The sequence below is a fragment of the Asterias rubens genome, chromosome 8 (assembly GCF_902459465.1).
Source record: "Asterias rubens chromosome 8, eAstRub1.3, whole genome shotgun sequence".
Classification (NCBI taxonomy): Eukaryota; Metazoa; Echinodermata; class Asteroidea; order Forcipulatida; family Asteriidae; genus Asterias; species Asterias rubens.
Window position 1 is genome coordinate 16,926,824 of NC_047069.1, and position 20,584 is coordinate 16,947,407.

Here is a 20,584-nt window from a genome sequence, read left to right on the forward strand (position 1 = left end):
TTAGTGCATGATTTACACGGCGCGTGGTGATCTGTAGATTTAGAAATACAATTTGACTGTCATGGCATGATGTGACACACCACTTTCTTTTGGGGAAGTTTTTTTTAATGGACCCTTACAAAAAGTCCTTTAGGAGTCAAGCCTATATGAAATCGTCTATAGGATTTTTTTACTAACATATATTATTTTTTCAGTGCTGTTAAAGATAATATTTTAGCGGTACTCATGTTATTTTTTTATATTTTGTTTTATTGTTATCACCTATTTTTAAAATGGAGTGTACCAAAACGCGCTTGCAAATGAATGCGCAATACCCTTTTCCGCACGTCATCACATCTTATCAAGCACTCATGCTCTGTACTACTAGACGCTTCTAGAAAATCTACCACGGTTAGTCGTTTTGTTTTACTATTAATTACTTTTTAAATTGTGTTGTCATACCATTTTTCATTGCTCATTTTATGTCATCGGTGTTTGTGCTTCTGTTGAGATGTCAAAATCAACATAGAACGTTTTCTAATTGGGATAAAAAAGGAATAAAGAGTGGGACTGGGACGAGACTTGAAAGGTCGACCTTTGACCCTCTGACATGTTTACATGAATTTCCCTGTAAATCCCAACCCTCCACTAAAATTGGTCTCGCTACATGTACATACATCCCTAGGGTGAACTTAAGTCAATGGACAGATTTGTTGATGTCAAACAACTTGGGTGTAGCCTAGCCTATTATTTTGAAGGTGTTTTTTGTCAATTAATTTGATCCGTTTTCTACTTTTTACTCATCAATCATGGTTTTTCATCCCAAACAGGTCATTTTCAGACAAAGTAGTAATACTGAGGAAACGATTTCCACATCTCAGCCTCTGCTCTGCTTTGTATTCGCTCTTTGTGAGGGATGTTCTTAGTCGCATGTGGCATCAGTTAACATATCAGCCATCATGAGTGATACATTAATTCGACTGTGCCTGAAAAGTGTAAGAACCATTCATGTTACATTGTTAAAGGCAGTGGACATTATTGGTAATTACTCAAAATAATTATTAGCAAAAATGTTATTTGGAAACAAGTGATGGGGAGAGATTGATGTAATAAAACATTGTGAGAAACGGCTCCCTTTGAAGTGACGTAGTTTTCGAGAAAGATGTAATTTTCTTAAAGTTTGATTTTGAGACCTCAGATTAAAATTTGAGGTCTCAAAATCAAGCATCTGAAAGCACACAACTTCGGGTGCCAAGGTGTTTTTTCTTTCATTATTATCTCGCAACTTTGCCGACCAATAGAGCTCAAATTTTCACAGGTTTGTTATTTTATGCATATGTTGAGATACACCGAGTGAGAAGACTGGTCTTTGACAATTACCAATAGTGTCCAGGGTCTTCAAAGGGTTGTGTTGTTATTGCAGATCAAGTTTTGGCCATGACCTGAATCCCTACTCACTGTGGATTTACCTGTAGAAGTTTCAGCATCATTAGTCATAAACTTGTTGAGAAAAAAAAAGAGGAAAAAATACAGATTGCAATGTTTTCAGGAGGGTCATGTTAATACATTGGGGAGTGTCTGTGTTGGCTTTTTTTTGTGGGGAATGTTTGTGTTAGATTGTGGGTTTTGTTTTAAAAAAAATTTCAAGGTTCCATTTGTATGTTACAGGTAATTGCAACTACTTGTATACCAGTGCTTCTAGGTGCACCAATAACCAGCCTGTCCGGAATCCAACAGCCATCTAACCCGTTGGACATTGCTACATGTGGAAAAAACTCATATTGGGACATTGAAAATGCACAATGTAAACCATGTGTGACTTGTCCAATGGGTATGGGATCTAGTGTTGTAAGTATGCAAAGACTATCATAGACCGTCTTGTACTGTGTGTATTGGTATTTTTACTACAAGTTATAGTTAGTATTTTAGCTGCAGGGCTGCCGTGAAAGTCTAACTATGAGTGAACTGAGAAAAAAAGCCACATTTATTAGATGCATGCAGGACACAGCTAAGGGATATAGGGGTCTCTTTTGCCACAGATATGATCATGAGGCCTATTTCACAAAGAGCCAAGATTTATTTTGCAAACTGCAAATCAAGCGTAGTTGCTAAAGTGTGACTTCAAAATACAAATCACTATGGTGATACTGACAACTTGTCTTACGATAAATTTTATTGCTTTGTGAAATCGACCCCTGGGGCCGATTTCACTAACGCTTTGCGATCATCGCGTACGCCGAAATCGATCGCTAAATCCAAAATCGATCGCAACTTAGCGATGGATTTTGGATAGCGATTTCACTAAAACTTTGCGATGAGAACACTCATCGCAAAGTTTTAGTTAGCGATGACACACTTGCTATGACTCGTTAGTGGTCGCAAAGTAAAAGTTCATTGCAAAACATTGCACCATTCTGTGCTTAGTTATAGCGGTGTACGTCTTGACGTATAATTTGTCCGTGATTTCAAGAGTAAAATGGCGCTACATTTAGTCTTGCGGTCTATTCTGGTAGACTCAGATTGCTGATGACAACTATCAGCGACGCAACTGCAGCAAAGAGAGCTTAAAATCGGTAAAAAGGAGATACTACCTGGGTTCGATTATTTTAACCATCATTTTGACTAAAATAAGTAATGGGTGGGCCTAGGCAAATTGACATTGCAGCCAATAATTGTCTTTTCCGATTTAATATCACTGCATGTAGGGGCTTATAGCCTACCAGATTTCGGTGGCAACACTTTTGACAATATGCCTATTTCAGGCATTCAAAAATGAGTTATGTCGTTTCTCTTTTGACGTTCGTACAATGGCGGAAGGCAGTGAAGCTTAGTATTATGAGACAGATATTTACAGAAAATGTCAGAATTTTCATCAATCGCAACGTTACAACAGATTTACAAAAATTGTTTATTCAAATCTAGAATTAAAGTAGAGGCCATAGGCCTACAAACGAAACATGTTAAATTGTATTTAATGTAGCCTAAACTCTTTGTAAATGAATGCCTATGGAATTTAAACATCGTCCACAATAGTTTTTAGTTTGTATGCACAAACACGACAACGATTTACATAAACTGCACTTAATTATATGCCATTTCGAGCGACGACCGACAATTTTGTTGCGGGTTATGTCAAAGGTCACTACTTTTAGCCTCGTACAAAAACTTTATTTTTCTTTTTACGTCATCGCAATTGCGATGGCTTTAGTGAAACGCAAAATTAGCGACATCGCAATTGCGATGGATTTGAGGTTTGCGATCCCATCGCAAGTGTGTTAGCGATGATCGCAAACATAGACGTTAGTGAAATCGGCCCCAGATGTATAAAGTGTACTATAAACAAGACCCTGTCACGGACATGCTCAAATTGAGATCTCAACAAAGATGTCTTTGTTTGTCCACCAGTCCTCTTGCTCCCTTTTTGTTGTTCCAAGAACTCGCTATTCAACTTTCCGAGAGAGATCGTTCTACGTTATAAAAGCTTCCTGTACAAAATTAGAAATCCTAAATAAGGCATCCAAATTTATAGGAATGCTACATGTTTTTTTATTTTTTTTTTACCCAACAGTGGAAGTGTAGAGATGGAGTAGATGGAGAACAGGGGATAATGCTACATGTTTTTTATTGTTTTTATCCAACAGAGGGAGTGTGGAGATGGACGTGGAGAAAAGGGGATATGTGAGGACTGCATTGATGGAGAAACTTACCAAGACGAGATCAGCACCAACGGTCAATGCAAAACATGCAAAAATATGTGTGATACCAACGCAAGTGTGTTGACAAATTGCACGATATATGCAAACACCGAGTGTGCATGTAATGAGGGGTAAGTTTTTGTGTATTCCAGAAATCTTTAAAAATGTGTTTTTGGCCGTTTTGGAAAAGTTACACAAAAAATAATAGAAAATAGAATTAGCTGTCAAAAAAAAAGTTAAAGGCGTGACGTTTCGACCCTAGCAGAGTCTTTCTCGAAGGCTAAAATGATTTTAGCCTTCGTGAAAGACTCTGCTAGGGTCGAAACAAATAATAATAATAATATCAGGCATTTATCCTGCCCTTTTCCATAACATGATCAAAGTACATAACAAAGAAAAGGATGAATTAAAACAAGCTAGAACAAATTATAAAATCTACTATTTGGGAAAGAGATAAGTTTTATTTTTTTTCTTAAATATAGTAGCAACACAAGCATTACGAACGTAAATTGGGTGGAGCAATGCCATTCAAACATTAAAAAAACATATAGAAGAGTTTTGAATTGGATGCGCTTCTCCATGGGAAGCCAGTGTAGTTTAGTGAGTAAGGGAGATCCATGAACTCTCCAACAGTTAACAGTGAGAACAAGTTTGGCAGCATTGAATACCGGTGAGGCGTTTAAGATTTGATTTGGTGATTCCAGACAACAGGGAGTTACAATAGTCCAGACGAGAAGTGACAAGACGGCGAACCACATGGTGCCAAGTATCTTAATCAATGTATTTTTTAATCCTTGCAATGTTGCGCAGATGGAATTAACTTGAGATGACATTGACATGACAGGGTCAAACATGACACCCAAGTTCCGAATACTAGTTGATGAGGGGGTTACCATAGAATTTCCAATGCTTAGAGAAACATCTTCAACATGTGACAAGTTGTTCTTAGAGGCCGCAACAAAGAACTCTGTTTTTTCAGCATTCAGTTTTAATTTGTTTGCTATGCATGACGTTAGTAAATCCAAGGCTTTCTCTTTTTCACCTGGCACGGTTGGATTGATGTCGACTTATAATTGTGTATCATTGGCATACATTTGGTAATTGACATGGTGCTGATGAATAACTTTGCCAAGAGGATGAGTGTAAAGAGAAAACCCCCATAGGTCCAATGACCGAACCTTGGGGGTAGTCCAGTAGGGATAAATGTTTTACTTTTAACCCTATGTTAATCATTACCTCGAGTTCCGAAAACCAACGCAATAGAACCGAGGTCCTATTCCATTATTCCATGCTCTGCTGCCGGGCTCGGGGCGCTCGAGCCGGCGATCCGTTTCACCAAAAGTTTCGGTTCGGTTCCCGGGGAGCAGAAGTGCGGGCCGAGGCGCAAGTCTACGGTGCTCGTACCAGCCCAAGCACTTCCGGTCGTTTACTTGCGGGCCAAGGCGCGAGTCTATGGTGCTCGTACCAGCCCGCGTGGTCCGGTCCCCTTGCCACACACACACACACACGTTTCGGGTCCCGGGAGCAGAAGCGCGTGGCCAAGGCGCGAGTCTACGGTGCTTGTACCAGCCTGCGGATCCGCTCCCTTCGCCCCTTCTCTCTAGTTCTCTCGTTCGAATCGCCAGGGGGAGAGGAAATCAGATTCGCCGGGGCGTGTGTCGTCCGCCGCCGTCCCCCATCAATCGCCCGGAATGGGTGGGCCGTGGAGGCCCGCCCGGCCGGTGTGGTTGCCCGGGTTCGGGAAAGGGCTCAACCTACGCTTCGGCAACTGGGATGCCAGGGGGGTCCCGCTAGCGCTTGGCGTAACGGGCCGGGGCAGTTTTCCCCGGTCTGGTCGGCCTCTCGCTCCCATGCGGGCTTCACTGAATGCCATTAGGTCCGGGATCCGCCCCGGGGTGCGAGACGGCACCGTCCACTCCCGCTTAGGGAACGAGACGGCACGGTTCACACCCCGCGCACTGCGACGGACCAGTCCGGTCGTGCCGACACGGTCCCCCGCTAGGGGAGACCGTCTTCGGCACACATAAATTTGACGGCGCCTTCCGTGCTACCCACGACAACCAGGTCAGCCACCTACCGCCTCGGACGGGGGAATTGGGGAACCCCGCCGGACCGGCGCACGAAGGGGATTCAGCGGATTGCCCAGGCCTTCCAGACAAGGACGGTCACCCGCTGATCCCTTCAGTGTAGCGCACGTGCGACCCCGAACATCTAAGGGCATCACAGACCTGTTATTGCTCAATCTCGCTTGGCTGAACGCCACTTGTCCCTCTAAGAAGTCAGCGCCCGGCTCGGCGGCCGGCGCGACTATTTAGCAAGCCAGAGTCTCGTTCGTTATCGGAATTAACCAGAAAAATCGCTCCACCAACTAAGAACGGCCATGCACCACCACCCACATAATCAAGAAAGAGCTCTCAATCTGTCAATCCTCACTGTGTCCGGGCCGGGTGAGTTTCCCCGTGTTGAGTCAAATTAAGCCGCAGGCTCCACTCCTGGTGGTGCCCTTCCGTCAATTCCTTTAAGTTTCAGCTTTGCAACCATACTTCCCCCGGAACCCAAAGACTTTGGTTTCCCGCAGACTGCCCGCCGCGTCATTGGAGTAACGCCGGCGGATCGCCAGTCGGCATCGTTTATGGTTAGAACTAGGGCGGTATCTGATCGCCTTCGAACCTCTAACTTTCGTTCTTGATTAATGAAAACTTTCTTGGCAAATGCTTTCGCAGTCGGTCGTCTTGCAGCGATCCAAGAATTTCACCTCTCACACCGCAATACGAATGCCCCCGTCAGTCCCTCTTAATAATAATAATAATAATAATAAACTACATTTATATAGCGCATAATATGAATAAACATCTCTGAGCGCTTTACAATACAACAAACAACAATTACAACAGAAATATAAACATAGTTAACAGAAAAAATACACATACTTAAACAAAATATGGAATTGAATCATTACCCCTATGTAAGGGGGGAAAACAAGACAAAATTAGTTCTTAAATAGTTGGGTTTTTAGAAGTTTCTTGAAAGTGTCCAGGGTTGGTGCAGCACGGATGTTGGATGGGAGTTGATTCCACAGGGTTGGTGCTGAAATACTGAAGGCGCGTTGACCATAGTGTTGTGTGTGTGCTCTTGGGACTTGGAGAAGTTTCTGGGACTGGGATCGTAGGGAGCGGGATGGGGCGTATGGGTGGAGGAGTGCAGAGATATACTGTGGTGCCATGCCGTGGAGTGCTTTGAAGGTTAGGAGTAGTACTTTGAATTGTGTCCGCTTGTTTATGGGAAGCCAGTGTAGACTGGATAGTATGGATGTGGTGGAGGTCCGGGAAGTAGCTCGTTCAGTTATCAGTTATTCTTGCTGCGATGTTCTGGATGCGTTGCAACTTATTGATGTTGTTTGCCGGGAGGTTCGCAAGAAGGGCGTTGCAGGTGTCTAATCTAGAAGTGACGAATGCATGTATGAGAGTGAGTGTGGATTTTCGGTCAAGGCAGTTCCGGATGTTACCGATTTTCCGTATTGATGACATGGCAGAGCGACATACATTTGCTATGTGGGATTTCATGCTAGCGTGTTCATCGAAGATTACCCCAAGGTTTCTGGCTTCGGTCTTGGCAGCGATTACAGACTCACCAACAGTAATGAAGGCACGTGTTGACGGCGTGGTAAGGAATTTGGAAGAGAGGTGCAGGACTTCAGTTTTGTTCTCATTTATCTTTAGTTTGTTCTGAGCAGACCAGGATCTGATGTCTCTGATGCACGCGTTTACGCTGGTAACTGATGTGGCACGTTCGGATGGTTTGAAAGTGACGTAGACTTGCGTATGTTAATGGGTGTTTTTTTAAGTATCTGTAGTTATTTAAACTATGCCACATCTGAATAGTTTATTGTGTTAGGTTCACTACTGTTGTGTAAGTATGACTTTAATTACATTGCCATAAACTTGGATTCTTATTTTGTATTCGAAGGTATGGCCGACACCCCGGCCGTCCAGACCATTGCAGTCTGTGTGACCTTTTTAATGATGACGAGAAGCCACTAGAGTGTCAGACCCTAACACCAACCCCTCTAGCACCTGTAGCAGATACTGATGAATGTTTACCAGGATACGAGATGGACCATCTAAATGAGTGTGTTGGTGAGTGTCTAAATAGCATAGCTGGGGCTAAACGCCTCTCTTAATATTCATTAATATACAGTATTTTGTGCGCAAGTAATGAAACTGTACCAAGGCAATATACCCATTGCATTGGCTGACATCGATGTATAACCTACTTGCTGTGTGGACAACTCTCGGTCAATGATACATTCATTAACCGAATGAGGGCTTTGTTTGGGTCTTGTCACACCAAAAGCAGTCAACTCGCTGGTTCAAAATTGTTTTGGTAGCTGTGCACATGTCATCCTCAACATTTTTTATGGTATATGATTTGCTCTTTGCAGTTCATCTTATTGCAGGCAAATGATGGCATCTCTGTATTTGCAGAACATTATTGATTCCTCACACTGATTTCAATTATCAAAGCATGTTCCATTTTTCCATTATCTATCATTTCCGTTCTAGGAAACCAGACTGCAGGTAAAAAAGAATGCAAGTGTCACTTTTAATACTTTCAGTGTTTCTGTTTACAATCAAACATACAGTTCATACTTCAATTGGTATTTTAAATCATTCCAGATAGCCCAGGTCAAGGCTGGGTGGTGCCTCTAGTAATACTCGCAGCAATACTCGCAGCAGTAATCATAGTTACAATATGTATATGCCTATACAGGTTGTACGTACGTCGGCAGAAAAGACCAAATCAACAAACAGGTAAGGCAATAATAATAATAAGACTTGTAATGCGCACATATCCACCCTGCTGGTTGTTCAAGGCGCAGTAAAACCCAAAACAAAACAAAAACAAAACATAACACAAAGAAAAACAGACACAACAAAATTAATCCTTGAAAACCTATGAGAAGAGACTTGAATTTTGCGGTACAAAGACAAGATCGAAGATTAAGTGGTAGAGAGTTCCAGATGCGTGGCGCGGCTGAAGGAAAAGACCTGTCACCCCAGGAGTGTCGAGACTTGGGTTCAATGAGGAGAAGCATAGAACTTGATCGAAGATTCCTTGATGGAGTGTAAACTTGAAGCAATTCAGAAATATAGTGGGGAGCCTTGCCATTAAGAGCTTTGTGGACAATGAGTATCAGCTTGAAGATGATTCGTTGAGAGATAGGGAGCCAGTGTAGTTGTTTCAGAATGGGGGTGATAGAACAGGATTTTCTAGACAGTGTCACAATGCGGGCAGCAGTATTTTGGAGCCGTTGAAGTCTTGAAATCTGGTTGTTAGGAAGACTGTAGAGAAGAGCATTGCCGTTGTCAAGACGAAAAGTAACAAATGCGTGAATGACCTTTTCAGTGGCATCTTTGATCAAGTTCTCCTCATTGAACCCAAGTCTCGACACTCATGGGGTGACAGGTCTTTTTCTTCAGCAGCGCCACGCATCTGGAACTCTCTACCACTTAATCTTCGATCTTGTCTTTGTACTGCAAAATTCAAGTCTCTTCTCAAAACTTATCTTATGTCACAGGTTTTCAATGACTAATTTTGTTGTGTCTGTTTTTCTTTGTGTTGTGTTTTGTTTTTGTTTTATTTTTGTTTTGTTTTTGGTTTTACTGCGCCTTGAACACCCAGCAGGGTGGATATGTACCCATTACAAGTCTTATTATTATTATTATTATTATTATTACTGAGGCCAACTTTGGATTATTGGGGTTAGAAACAGCTCTAGAAGTTTGAAGACAAAAACAAAATCAAAATACAACGTGCACTGTTAAAGCCATTGGACACTTTCGGTAAACAGTATTGTCCAAGGCCCACACTTCGTGTATCACAACTGATATAAAAAATGACAAACTTGTGAAAATTTAGGCTCAATCGGTCATCGGAGTCGGGAGAAAATAACGGGGAAAACCCACCCTTGTTTCCGCACATTTCGCCATGTCCTGACATGTGTTTAAAATAAATTCGTAATTCTCAACAACGAGAATTTATAATTGTTTTAAAGTAAAGCATTTCATGGAATAATATTTCAAGAGAAGTCTTTCACCATTACCTTCTGTAAACCCTGCAAGTTATTTGTAAATCTGTGAACTTTTGTTTCGGTGCCGAAAGTGTATACAGTCGACTCCCGTTATTACGAGCTCGCATGTTACGAGGTTCCGGTTACTACGAGGTTTTTTGGCGGTCCCGAACTGCCTCATGCGTGTTTCAATGCATTAAAATACTGATTATACGAGCACGGTAGTAGCGAGAACACGGTTATAACGAGGTACTTTGGGCGACCCATTACGAGCAAAACATTGTTAAAAACCCTTTTATAACGAGAACAAAACCAACAAAGGAAATACCTGTACAGACTGTTAAGTTGTTATTTGTGGCTTTTACAAGACATACAAAAGAGGTGTTTTGTTAAGTAGACGCTACCGCTAATCCGAAATCGGGAGTCACGATCAAATCGGCAATTGTTAATTCCAAACTCCGGACAATGGAGGGATTATGAGGTTTCCATGGTTCAACAAACAATCCAGAAATCTTTAGAAAAGATACTGTTCCACTGAGTTTATAAGCGCACAAGCATTTTCAGAAGAAAGAAACCACCCTCAAACTTACAAGCAAAACTAGTTGCGTGATCAATATTATTGAATGCAAAGCAATATTTTACCTGGTATCCCACACTGGCAAAGAAAAAAAAACACTGTTACAATCTCACACATTTTTTCAATCTTGTAAAATGTTAGTTGACTTTAAAATTGAATTTAAAACTAAACTAAATTAGTTAAAAAAAATTTATTAGCCCAATTTTGTGCTTGTTTGTGCAGTACATCGCACACACTACTCTATGCACACAGTAGTCAATTGCAGCTCTGCTATGCATCTGTGTGTACACATGTGGGGCCGTTATGTCATGTACACAAGTACACGTGTTGTGTGCATGCACAGTGATGACGTATGTATCTATATTTAGCGCGCTGCGTTTAAGACGAGATTCGGATAATACGAGGAAAATGGGCCAGTCCGGCGGACCTCGTATTAACGGGAGCCGACTGTAATGTCTTTAAGGACATGTCTGTTGCTATCCTTTTTTTCAAGGGATCACACAGTTGTGTGGAAAAATACATCAGATCATCGTTACAAAGAAGTAAACAAATTCTCTCTTATTTTGTAGGCAGTCAACAGAACAATTCAAAAGATCAAGTGACTCCCGGCAGCGAGAATGTCATTGATGTTAAAGCTCCTACTAATGGTGATGTGAAGCAACAGAGTAATAGCCATGCCTCTAATCATGCCCCAGATACTGGAGACAATACGACTGAGGAGTCCACGTTGCTGGGTGATGGCACTAGTACTGTTGAGCAGACAGATAATTCCGTTGAAGAAGCGAGACCGGATGATAGTCTCTTTGGCAACCCAATCCCAGAGGAGCCAAGCAACGGAAATGAAAGGTACCCTAGGTGTGTTTCAGGGATTTAATTTCGAAACAGAATAGCAAGAAACTGAAATATGAGATGGCAGTTGCACTATAATGTTTTCATAAAAAAAAAAAGCAATAGTTGTATTGCAACTAAACTTCATCTTCATTATTCACAGTAGGTGTTTGGAACAATGCCTGCATAGACTAATAACATAATGACATTGTTATTTTAAGTCTGCAAAAAATGTTAAAACCTCCATTTTATTTATTAAATTTTTTTTTCACATAGACAATATTTTAAAACTTGTATTCAATAGCTTATACACAAGATCTTGCTCTAACTTATCAATTAACTACGAGGGAAACTAACTGCTAATTTTATTTTTAATTGGGTTGAACAAAGACAAATTGGCAAGAGCAAAATTTGGACCAGTGACCTCCAGATTAACGAGCCGGGGCTCCCCCACTGAGCTCTTTAGCCCAAATATTGGTACTCTCCCTATTTCATCAATACCATTGTTCGGGTGCCAGTCAGAAGCCAGTTTGATAAAGACTCCGCTATGGTCAAAACGCCAGGCCACTGACTGTTTCTTGCTTTCATGTCACAGTTCCTTTTGGTTAGTAAGCAGTTTGCAATAGCTATTTTTTTTTTACCAGTGTGTAAGTAGGGCACGTGTTCAATTTGCAAATTAGATCTCTAGTAGCGAAAGCTGTATGTAATGTCCATTGATTTTATTTGTTTATACTTAGGCCTTTGCCACTGGGAGGAATACCTACCCGGCCAATGGCAGACAGTCAGAAACCCAGAGTGATGAGGAAGCGTTTCCTATCAGAGGGTAACAATCCGGATGAAGCACAGCACAGTACACCATCATTAATGCCGAAAGTGCGTAGCAAATGTAAAGAGGTAAGAGAAGTTATAGAAGATGCGATTTTCAATCTGTTTAATTTGGATATCCCTCCCCCACCCCCCAACTTGCAGAAATGAACTCAATATTTAAAATCAATTAATTTTAATTTAAAATTATGCCCTCAGTATTTAAAATAATTTAATTTAAAATTATGCCCTCAATATTTAAAATAAATTAATTTAAAATTATGGCCTGGTTTCTTTGCCCACAGGTTTAGCTTAGGCTTCATCTTCCCAATCAAAGCTCCATACTAAAGAGTGCGTGTTTTCAAAGTTACTAAGGGAATCAATGTGTGGTGAAGAGGTTTTCAACTAGTGGTTTAAACCCAACCAGGCCTGGTTCTTGATAATTTTACCGAGACGAAAATTATCAAGAACCAATCCTAGGCGAGTTTAAATCACTAGTTGAAAACCGATTCAACACACTTTGATTCCCATTCATAAATACCTTGTCGGTCAAAAACATCATCACTCTTTGGTCAAAAAGTAAAATAAATGCATAAATTATAATTGTTCACTGATTGAAATGGTAAGGCCCTCGGGTAAACAACTCCTTATAAGGAGATTGCTGTGCATGGTGCGCGTAACGCGTGATGTGTCTCGGCCAATTGGAATGAAGAAACTGTCTTTTAAGCACAGGTGCAAGCTCGGGTGTCACGCATATGTTTCATTACTTTTACTGGTCAATATCAAAGGTTTAAACACCCCCACATGACGCGCTCTCCACCAATAGGAATAGCTAAACTGTCTTAGGTATTTATGAATGATAGTTTAAAAAAGGGTGTAGTTTTGTGACAGCCACAAAATTGTGTGACTGCAGACAATGCTTCTGTAGACTAATTTGAATGCTACTATAGCCAAATATTTAATGTCCTGGAAACTTATGTGGCTAATTGCAAGTCTTTACAATATTTGTCCAGTTTTCCTTAGTAAAGGATAAGTATGAAGTGTTAAAAACAAGTATTGTTTCATTTGTCTTTTCTTTCTATGTGTGTAGGCTGAGCGAAAAAGTAAAGAGGAGAAATTTGAAGATTCTTTTCAAAAGGCGTGCAGTTTAGGAAGAAGTAAGTATCATAATTTGTTTATAGATTGTTGGTCGGCCATTTTATGGAGTCAAAAACTTGACTCCATAAAATGGCGTGCCATGTTAGTTCCGTCGTATAAGGAAAAACATGCAATTTCGAGGCATATATGTGGAGATCGTTATATTCAACTTTAAAAACATCTTTCCAACCAGTTCAAATGCATTTCAAGGACCAACTTGCCGATTTAAGACAACGTGTCGCTTTAATATTGGCCCATTCACCTGGTTCGTCACCCGTAATAAATTGTTGTTGTTTTTTGGATTTCTATTCCTCCCATGTCACTGTGGAGTTCAGATTTCGAGACTCGGGAGATTGGTAAAAATTTTCACCAAATCTTTACAGGTAACTTTACAGGTAACTTAAAACCAAGAATGGCCGAGAGGAAAACTGAAAGCGCAGCCAAACTTAACTTTGTGTACATTGTATCCAGGCATGCAACTCTTCCGCGTTTCCGCGGAATTCCGCGTTTTTAAAAAACTGATTAGCGCTAAGAAAAACATTCCGCGGTTAGCGCGATCTTAAGACAATTTACAACAATGCATCGTAACGCATGGTCTGGCCTCTGCCGCGGCATGCAATCCATTCTACTGCATGGTCAATCTAAAGCCCACAGCAAGCAATGCATACGTTTACACACTGCGTGCAGTCATTAATAATAGCCGTGTGTACGGTCGAAAAATCTGGAACAGTGGAACGCACCCCGTGGCGCAGGCGAGTTGTGTGCTAAACCAAGTTATTATACAGCCTTGAAATGAGTCTAAGGTCATGTCTTCGTCTGGTCCCGCTATTTTGCAATAGTATACACATTGTACATGTATGTATGTGTGTGTGAGTTAGTTACCAAACGTACATGTATACTGCGAGTCTCACATTGCGCTACGAAACAGTCGCATCTTCAAACGTCCGTCAAAATGACATCCAAAAGAAAAGATATTTTAGAGCGGGACCGAGTGGTACCTGGCCAAATTAAAGCCATAGATAAAGGAGTAAAAAATACCTGGAAGTGGTTCTGGTTGGAAAAATAAGACGTAGACGGTAAACTGCTCTCCGAAACCGTCCGGAAAGTGGACAAGCCAGGAATGGCATATTGTGTGATGTGCAAGGACGGCAAGCGGGAACAAGTGGCTCTCACCGAACATTGTAAGGCGGCAAAGCATCGGGAGTTGATTAAGTTGAGGAAAGCTAACTATCGTTTCCCAGGTAGTTATGAAATTTTCATAAAATTATTATTCCCCCCCAAAAAAAATAAAAAATAAAAAATAAATCTGATTTTTTTTTTTTTTTTTTTTTTTTTGGGGGGGGGGGGAATAATAATTTCATGCAAATTTCATAATTACCTGGGAAACAATAGTTAGTTTTCCTCAACTTAATCAACTCCCGATGCTCTGCCACCTTAGAATTACGGTGCAACACTTCACTTTGTCTTTGTCATACATGCTAAGATTGATCCTAAGAGCATAACAAATCTCAACACTTTTTAGGGTACCATTGTGGGTCTCGAAAAGTTTCCTCTTTTTTTTTCATCGGGCAGTTGCATGCCTGTGTATCTTTGTAAAATGTAGGGTGTCGTGGCCGAGTGGATAAGAACACCGAACTCAAGCTCTGGTGTTTCTGTTCAGCAGAGTGTGGGTTCGAATCCCGGTCATGACACTTGTGTCCTTGAGCAAGACACTTAACTAGAATTGCTTCTCTCCACCCAGGTGTAAATGGGTACCTGTGAGGGCAGAGATGGTTCTTGTGCTTGATTTAGCCGAGTAGCGCATATTAATGTTGCACGAGGCTGTATACTCCCCACCAGGGAGCTGAGATGGTTTAAGGAGTGATTCAAGGCCCAGTGACCAGGGGTTATAATGTGAAGCGCTTTGGGACGCCCTCCGGGTGTGAAAAGCGCTATATAAAAACGGGTTATTATTATTATTATTATTATTATTATTATTATTATTATTATTATTATTAAAATGCGCTTTATAATAAGTCTTATTTATTATTATTATTATGTTGTTTGTTTTTTAGCAAACAGTTTTTAGGAACAGCTCTGTGTTTTCTGCTATGAAAAATAAATACTCCATTGTGTGAGGTATTCACAGGGAAGACTTGGAGCGTGTTTTCTGCCATGAAAAATAAATACTCCATTGTGTGAAAAACATTTTTATCATGAGGAAATATGTCCGAAGTTACGATTATGGCTGCGACTGTGGCTGAGGGTGTCAGAAAGGGTATTCAATGCATGATGACACAGGGATCTAGCTGTAGCCGTAGCTGTATTAAAAAAAGACAGTTTCCTATTGTGATTATATAAACCAATAGTACCTGTACATTTTACACAAATAACATTTTCAAGTCGATTATTTGGTATTTTTTTTTTTTTTTTTTAAGGTAACAAAATTGTTGCTGTTGACCGTGTATTTATAGAATAAGCCATTTGCATTTTAGATTTGAATATTGTCTGATACAAAGACATGTTTGATTACAAGTTATCACTTAAATTTGAATTCCTCAGACTGTAGAGACAGTTGGTATGTCACATGATTAGGGGCAAGATTTTGCGTAGTTACGTAAGAATTCTGAATGAATGTGTATGGCACAATGGTACTAGGGTTTGCTCATCTAGAGACTGCTATGCAAAGGCTTGTCCCGAAATATTTGACAAAGCAACTGTCTCTATAGTCTGAGGAATTCAAATGTAAGCGGTACATTGTGACTAAGGAAGTCATTGTACAAGATATTATTCAAATGTAACTTGCAAATGGTTTATTCTAATTGATGTTTTGTTCCATGTATTGTGTGCAAGGTATTCACTGGGAAGACTTGGAGCGTGGTATCAGGAAGAAGTGCAGTCAGATGATGACTCCTGTGGACAGGTCTGATAATCAAGTCTCATCAAATGACTTCAGGACTCTAGGTGAGATGCTGAAACTCAAGCCCAAGACTGACTTGAAGGAATGCAAAGACCTTGAAGGGGTTTTCGCATTTCTTCACTCAAGCAGGAGCGTACTTGTGGACTTAGAGGAAGTACTTCAGAAGCTTAGAGATATACCAAGAATGGACGTGGTGAGAGTTTTGGTTGAGGAGATTGTTAAGAAGAAACCCACATGTAGCTGTGTTTCTTGAGAGGCTGTACTGGTAATCTGTTTGACTGTTTTTTTATGATGCAAGTCGTCACCATTTTCACGAAGGGTCAATTTGTCCCCTGCAGCCAAAAATGTATGTTTGGAGAAAATCGCGTTTGAAGTTTTGCTAATTTTGAAATCACTGGTTCGTAGACTTTTCGATGTGTAATCTTTGAAATTTTTACATATCAGGAAAGAAGAGATCCTAAATCATACAAATCTGTTTCCAATTTTGTCCATAACAGTTTTAATTAATGAGTAATTGTTATCAACAAAACTGTCTCTTCGTGAAAACTGTACAAAACGTGGTCTGTGTGTAGTGCGTCGTGTGGCTGTTCATGAAAACGCAAAAACAAGTTGTGGCCATAATGGCCTTTTGGGGCGCGTGCGCGTAAAACAATGTAGGTCACAGGTATTGGCCCTTTGTAAAACCATCAAAAGCCGGAGCACTCGTTTTTGGCGCTGTGCCAGCCGTGTCTTCAACGCACAAAAAGGAAATTGGCTGTTCGTGAAAACGCAAATCCAGGTTCTTGAGGTTTTTGTCCTTTACCATCTGAGCATATCTAAGAAACTAGAGGACTTTTAGGTCTATAAATTAGAGAATTGTTAGATACCGTTAAATTAATTCGAAACGACCCAAAAAAATCAAAATGAGTTTTTTATAGATTTTTTACAATATTGCCCCTTCTTGAAAACGGTGACAAAGTGATGTGGATGTAGGGGCCTTTCTCTCTCAAGAGGTTTAGTAGAACCTAGAACATCCATACCTGAGTCACTTATCAAAAAAATCAGCAAACATTAAAAAAGGTATTCCACAGTTGATAAGGAAATCTTGGATCTTATTTCAGTAATGTTTAGCTCGGTCCTTTGAAGCGATACGTTAAAGAATGCAAAGTTTAACTTAAAGGAACTCTACAGAATTGGTTAGAAACAATAATTGTGAAGATCACAGATTAACATAAAACTTAAACGGTCTAATGATGATGATAGTAGAAAACATCACATGAAATATTATTGCCTGAAATGTCATATTTGTTGAGAAACAAATAATCTTTTTTCGTGTTTGGAGTTTATCGCTCAGTGAGTGTGTTATTCATTTTTCTTTTGGCACCGATGCAATTCAAAGGTTGTAATCGGTTTTCACTATTCTCTCGTGACTGACCCAGATGGCCGATCAATCACAAACTTCTACAGGTTTATCAGTTTATGTATATGATGGATTACATAAAGTACTTACACTGCCAGCAGCTGTTTGGTTAGCAAAAATCAATTCTGTAATGTTCCTTTAACACAATAAGCCAGTATCAGGTATGCTTTCAACCCACTTAAAATGGTTTTACATGTGGCATAATGTTTTTGCAATAACCTGATTTTTACCTGATGTGTGGCCTCTTTTTCTGTGCTGTACACTGATACAGAGCTCTAGTTATGAGGGTTTGTTTGCAGGGTGGAAATTTTTCAGAGCTCCACAATTCAGAACTTACCTGTTAGGAGCTATTAGTTTCACAGGAATAACATTCATATTGGCTGCATACATGTTTTGGTGATGGGTTTTGGGCGTCAGGTTATCCTCATTATTATTAGTTTTTTTCTGAACATTTGCTTAGCTTTGTCTTTCAAAAGGCATGATTTGCATATCACTCTCTGGTTCCCATCAACTAAAATGTTCTGTCATTATCGTTTTTCATTGTTTGAATACTTTTAATATTCAAGTTATTCAGGAAACATCAACTTGTTGAGTTAGATTTACTGAGTTCAAATTACAGACACTTTGTAATTATTATAAAGTATGATGATGAAGAAACCTTAAGAATCAAACTGGTTACAACCTGGTTTGTGGACAAAATGAGCAAGGTATTTTTACCCTCTTAAAGTTTTAAGTTTTTTACTTTTTTTATTTAAACTTTTCACATTAATGTGTTACAAGCATTTTTTATTTAAAAAATACCAAAGAGTGTGTCCTTAAAAAGGTATCTAACTTTGAAGTACATGTATATTGAAGTGAATAAGATCTATTTTGTCAAATGGTTAAGTTTTCCTTACAAAGGGATCAAAATTTGTTGATGAAAATGAAGTAAATGACGTATATTTTGTCATTTTTTTGTTATGTTTTCCTTAAAAAGGATCAAGTAAAGTGAAATAAATAGTATTTATTTTGTCCTAATGTACATTTTTCCTTAAAAATGGAAGCAAACTTTGTGATGGGCCGTTATGCGATATCCCCAGATCAAGATGGACTCAACAGAGTCTGTCTTTTTAAATCACTCACATGAGGGGCCTCCCCAGATTCATGTCAACAAGTAAATTAAGAATGTTCAGTTACATTGTGTATACAATGCAGGCCTGGAGTGTCATCTTTAGTAGGGCAAGGCAATTTTCTATGTGCAAAGAGTACTTCCATTATAAAATCCTAAAGTCTAATGAAAACTTTTGATAGAGCACCACAGCCAAGACCAGGGATGCAGAGGACATGGCCCCTGTGTAACTCAAGGCCTGTACTCAAGAAAACTGGGATTTGTCATATATGTAATGTTGTGAACCGTGAGAAATTCTGTCAAAATATTTTAGTTTTTTCAATCACTGTGCAACTTTTTCAATGCATACTGCCAATTTTCTAAAGATTCAGATTGTCACCTTGACTGGTAAAGAGCTTAAACCTTTTTGTATTCAACATGATCAGGTTTTCTATGTTATGCTACATTTGAAATTATCAGTAGTGGCTTGTAAAGCCCTTTGTGCTGGGCTACGATGGGTCTTTCTGCTGGTCCAAGACACAGCAGGGATATTACTTTGGATACTTTGTTCCTGTTATGTCGAATGTAATTCTAATTGTTGATATTTAGCTTTGAATTAGTTACCTTTCTTCAGTTCCTTGATTTGTTGTGGTATCACTCAAACTGTGGCAACCTCAGGACTTAAACCTGGTAGATGTTGCCCTGCCAAAGTAAGTTATACAATGCCAAAAGTGTTTTAAACGTGGCTAATGTACTACCCCTAAATGCCATTGGGGAATGACACTGCACTGAGCCAGTTTGCTGGTTTATAAATTGGTACAGGACTTGAATGTTTACCGTTAATACCCAAATTTTTGTTACCCAATTTACACATTCATGTATAAATCTATAATTGATGAATGGGCTTACTGGTTCCAAAAAAAAAAACCAAGTATCTCAAGCTCTGGTGTTTTTTATTAGTAGCGTCTGGGTTCGAGTCCTAGTCGTGAAACTTGGGTTTTATTCATTAAGTTCACTTATGAGACATTCTTTATCAGAATCACAACTCGAAGTTTACTTTTAAAGTATTTAGTACTCTAGAAATTTTGTTATTGTTGTTATTATTATGTAGTATTTTTAAAACACATTAATACATTCCATCTTTTACTTGTTAATTAATTGGGGGGTTTTTCTGAAATAGCTTCACATATTTACTGAAATTTAATTGAAGGTTTTTAAGACTGTGTTCATGTCCAAATTACTTGAACGTTTTATGTTGCAAATTTATAAGAACAAAAACCTAGTTAAAAATTGTAAAATTTTAAAGTGCTTCAAAGCATTTAATGTTATGTTGACATGTCATGTCCACAACTATCTTATTGTATGACAGTAATAACTTTGTGGCGTTAAAGCCATTGTACACTTTGGGTAAACAGTTATGTCCAAAGCCCACACTTTGTGTATCACAACTTATATATGATATAACAAACCTGTGAAAATTTAGGCTCAATCGGTCATCGGAGTCTGGAGATTTTGTATTTTTTTAAAGTCAACTTTTTTTTTTTTTTTTTTTTTTTTAAATAAAAAAAAAATTAAAATAAAATGAAAAAAGTTTCAACTAGTTGAAAAAAGAAAAAAAGAAAGACGGGGAAAAAAGGATCTGACATTGGTCAGAGTGATGCTACTGTAAATCTGCAAAACTTGGTTATACACAGAAAATTATAAATGAAATATATTTTGGCATATATTTCAATGCAAATTTCTATATTTTGATTGAAATGTTCAATCAACTGGTATGGAGTACTGGTATGCAGCGATGACATTTTGTTTTCAATGCATCATTGATTAATTGAAATGAAAGATTAAGACTTTGCAAATGATTGTTCATGTATTGATCTTTATTATAGTGCTTTGATTCACAAAATCATTGAAATGTAAAGAATCCAACAGTCACTGCATCTATTAGATCATTGATGCAACCTTGGAAATAATTTATTGTAATAACAACTAACAATAAAGCATCATGTCATATTTTTTAACTATTTGTGTCCCTTTTCTTAGTTTTATCTCTTGTCCAAGTGTAATTCTTGTGAGGTATTTTGAGGGAATCGGTTTTACTGTCTAGCAAGT

At 39.2% G+C, this 20,584-nt stretch overlaps 1 protein-coding gene across 2 annotated transcripts; it reads left to right on the plus strand.

Moving 5' to 3' along the window:
• The first annotated feature begins 341 nt into the window (after nt 1–341).
• LOC117293382 (tumor necrosis factor receptor superfamily member 16-like) lies at nt 342–17,252 on the plus strand. Of its 2 annotated transcripts, none has more exons than XM_033775682.1 (10): nt 342–390; nt 810–974; nt 1,648–1,827; nt 3,621–3,805; nt 7,641–7,810; nt 8,351–8,485; nt 10,891–11,176; nt 11,887–12,043; nt 13,044–13,110; nt 15,923–17,252. In XM_033775682.1, the coding sequence occupies exons 2-10, from the start codon at nt 939–941 to the stop codon at nt 16,240–16,242; spliced, it is 1,536 nt and encodes a 511-aa protein (XP_033631573.1). In that variant the 5' UTR covers nt 342–390; nt 810–938; the 3' UTR covers nt 16,243–17,252. The 2 variants fall into 2 exon arrangements, with proteins under 2 accessions (XP_033631573.1, XP_033631574.1); XM_033775683.1 differs by having other exon boundaries at nt 10,891–11,167.
• Nucleotides 17,253–20,584: the final 3,332 nt, after the last annotated feature.

Excerpts from the sequence above, each read along its gene's own strand:
- LOC117293382 (XM_033775682.1), top strand. The coding sequence starts at position 939 with ATGAGTGATACATTAATTCGACTGTGCCTGAAAAGT. Across the intron at positions 975-1,647 it reads TTCGACTGTGCCTGAAAAGT|GTAATTGCAACTACTTGTAT; the intron begins GTAAGAACCATT and ends TGTATGTTACAG. Across the intron at positions 7,811-8,350 it reads CCATCTAAATGAGTGTGTTG|ATAGCCCAGGTCAAGGCTGG; the intron begins GTGAGTGTCTAA and ends AAATCATTCCAG.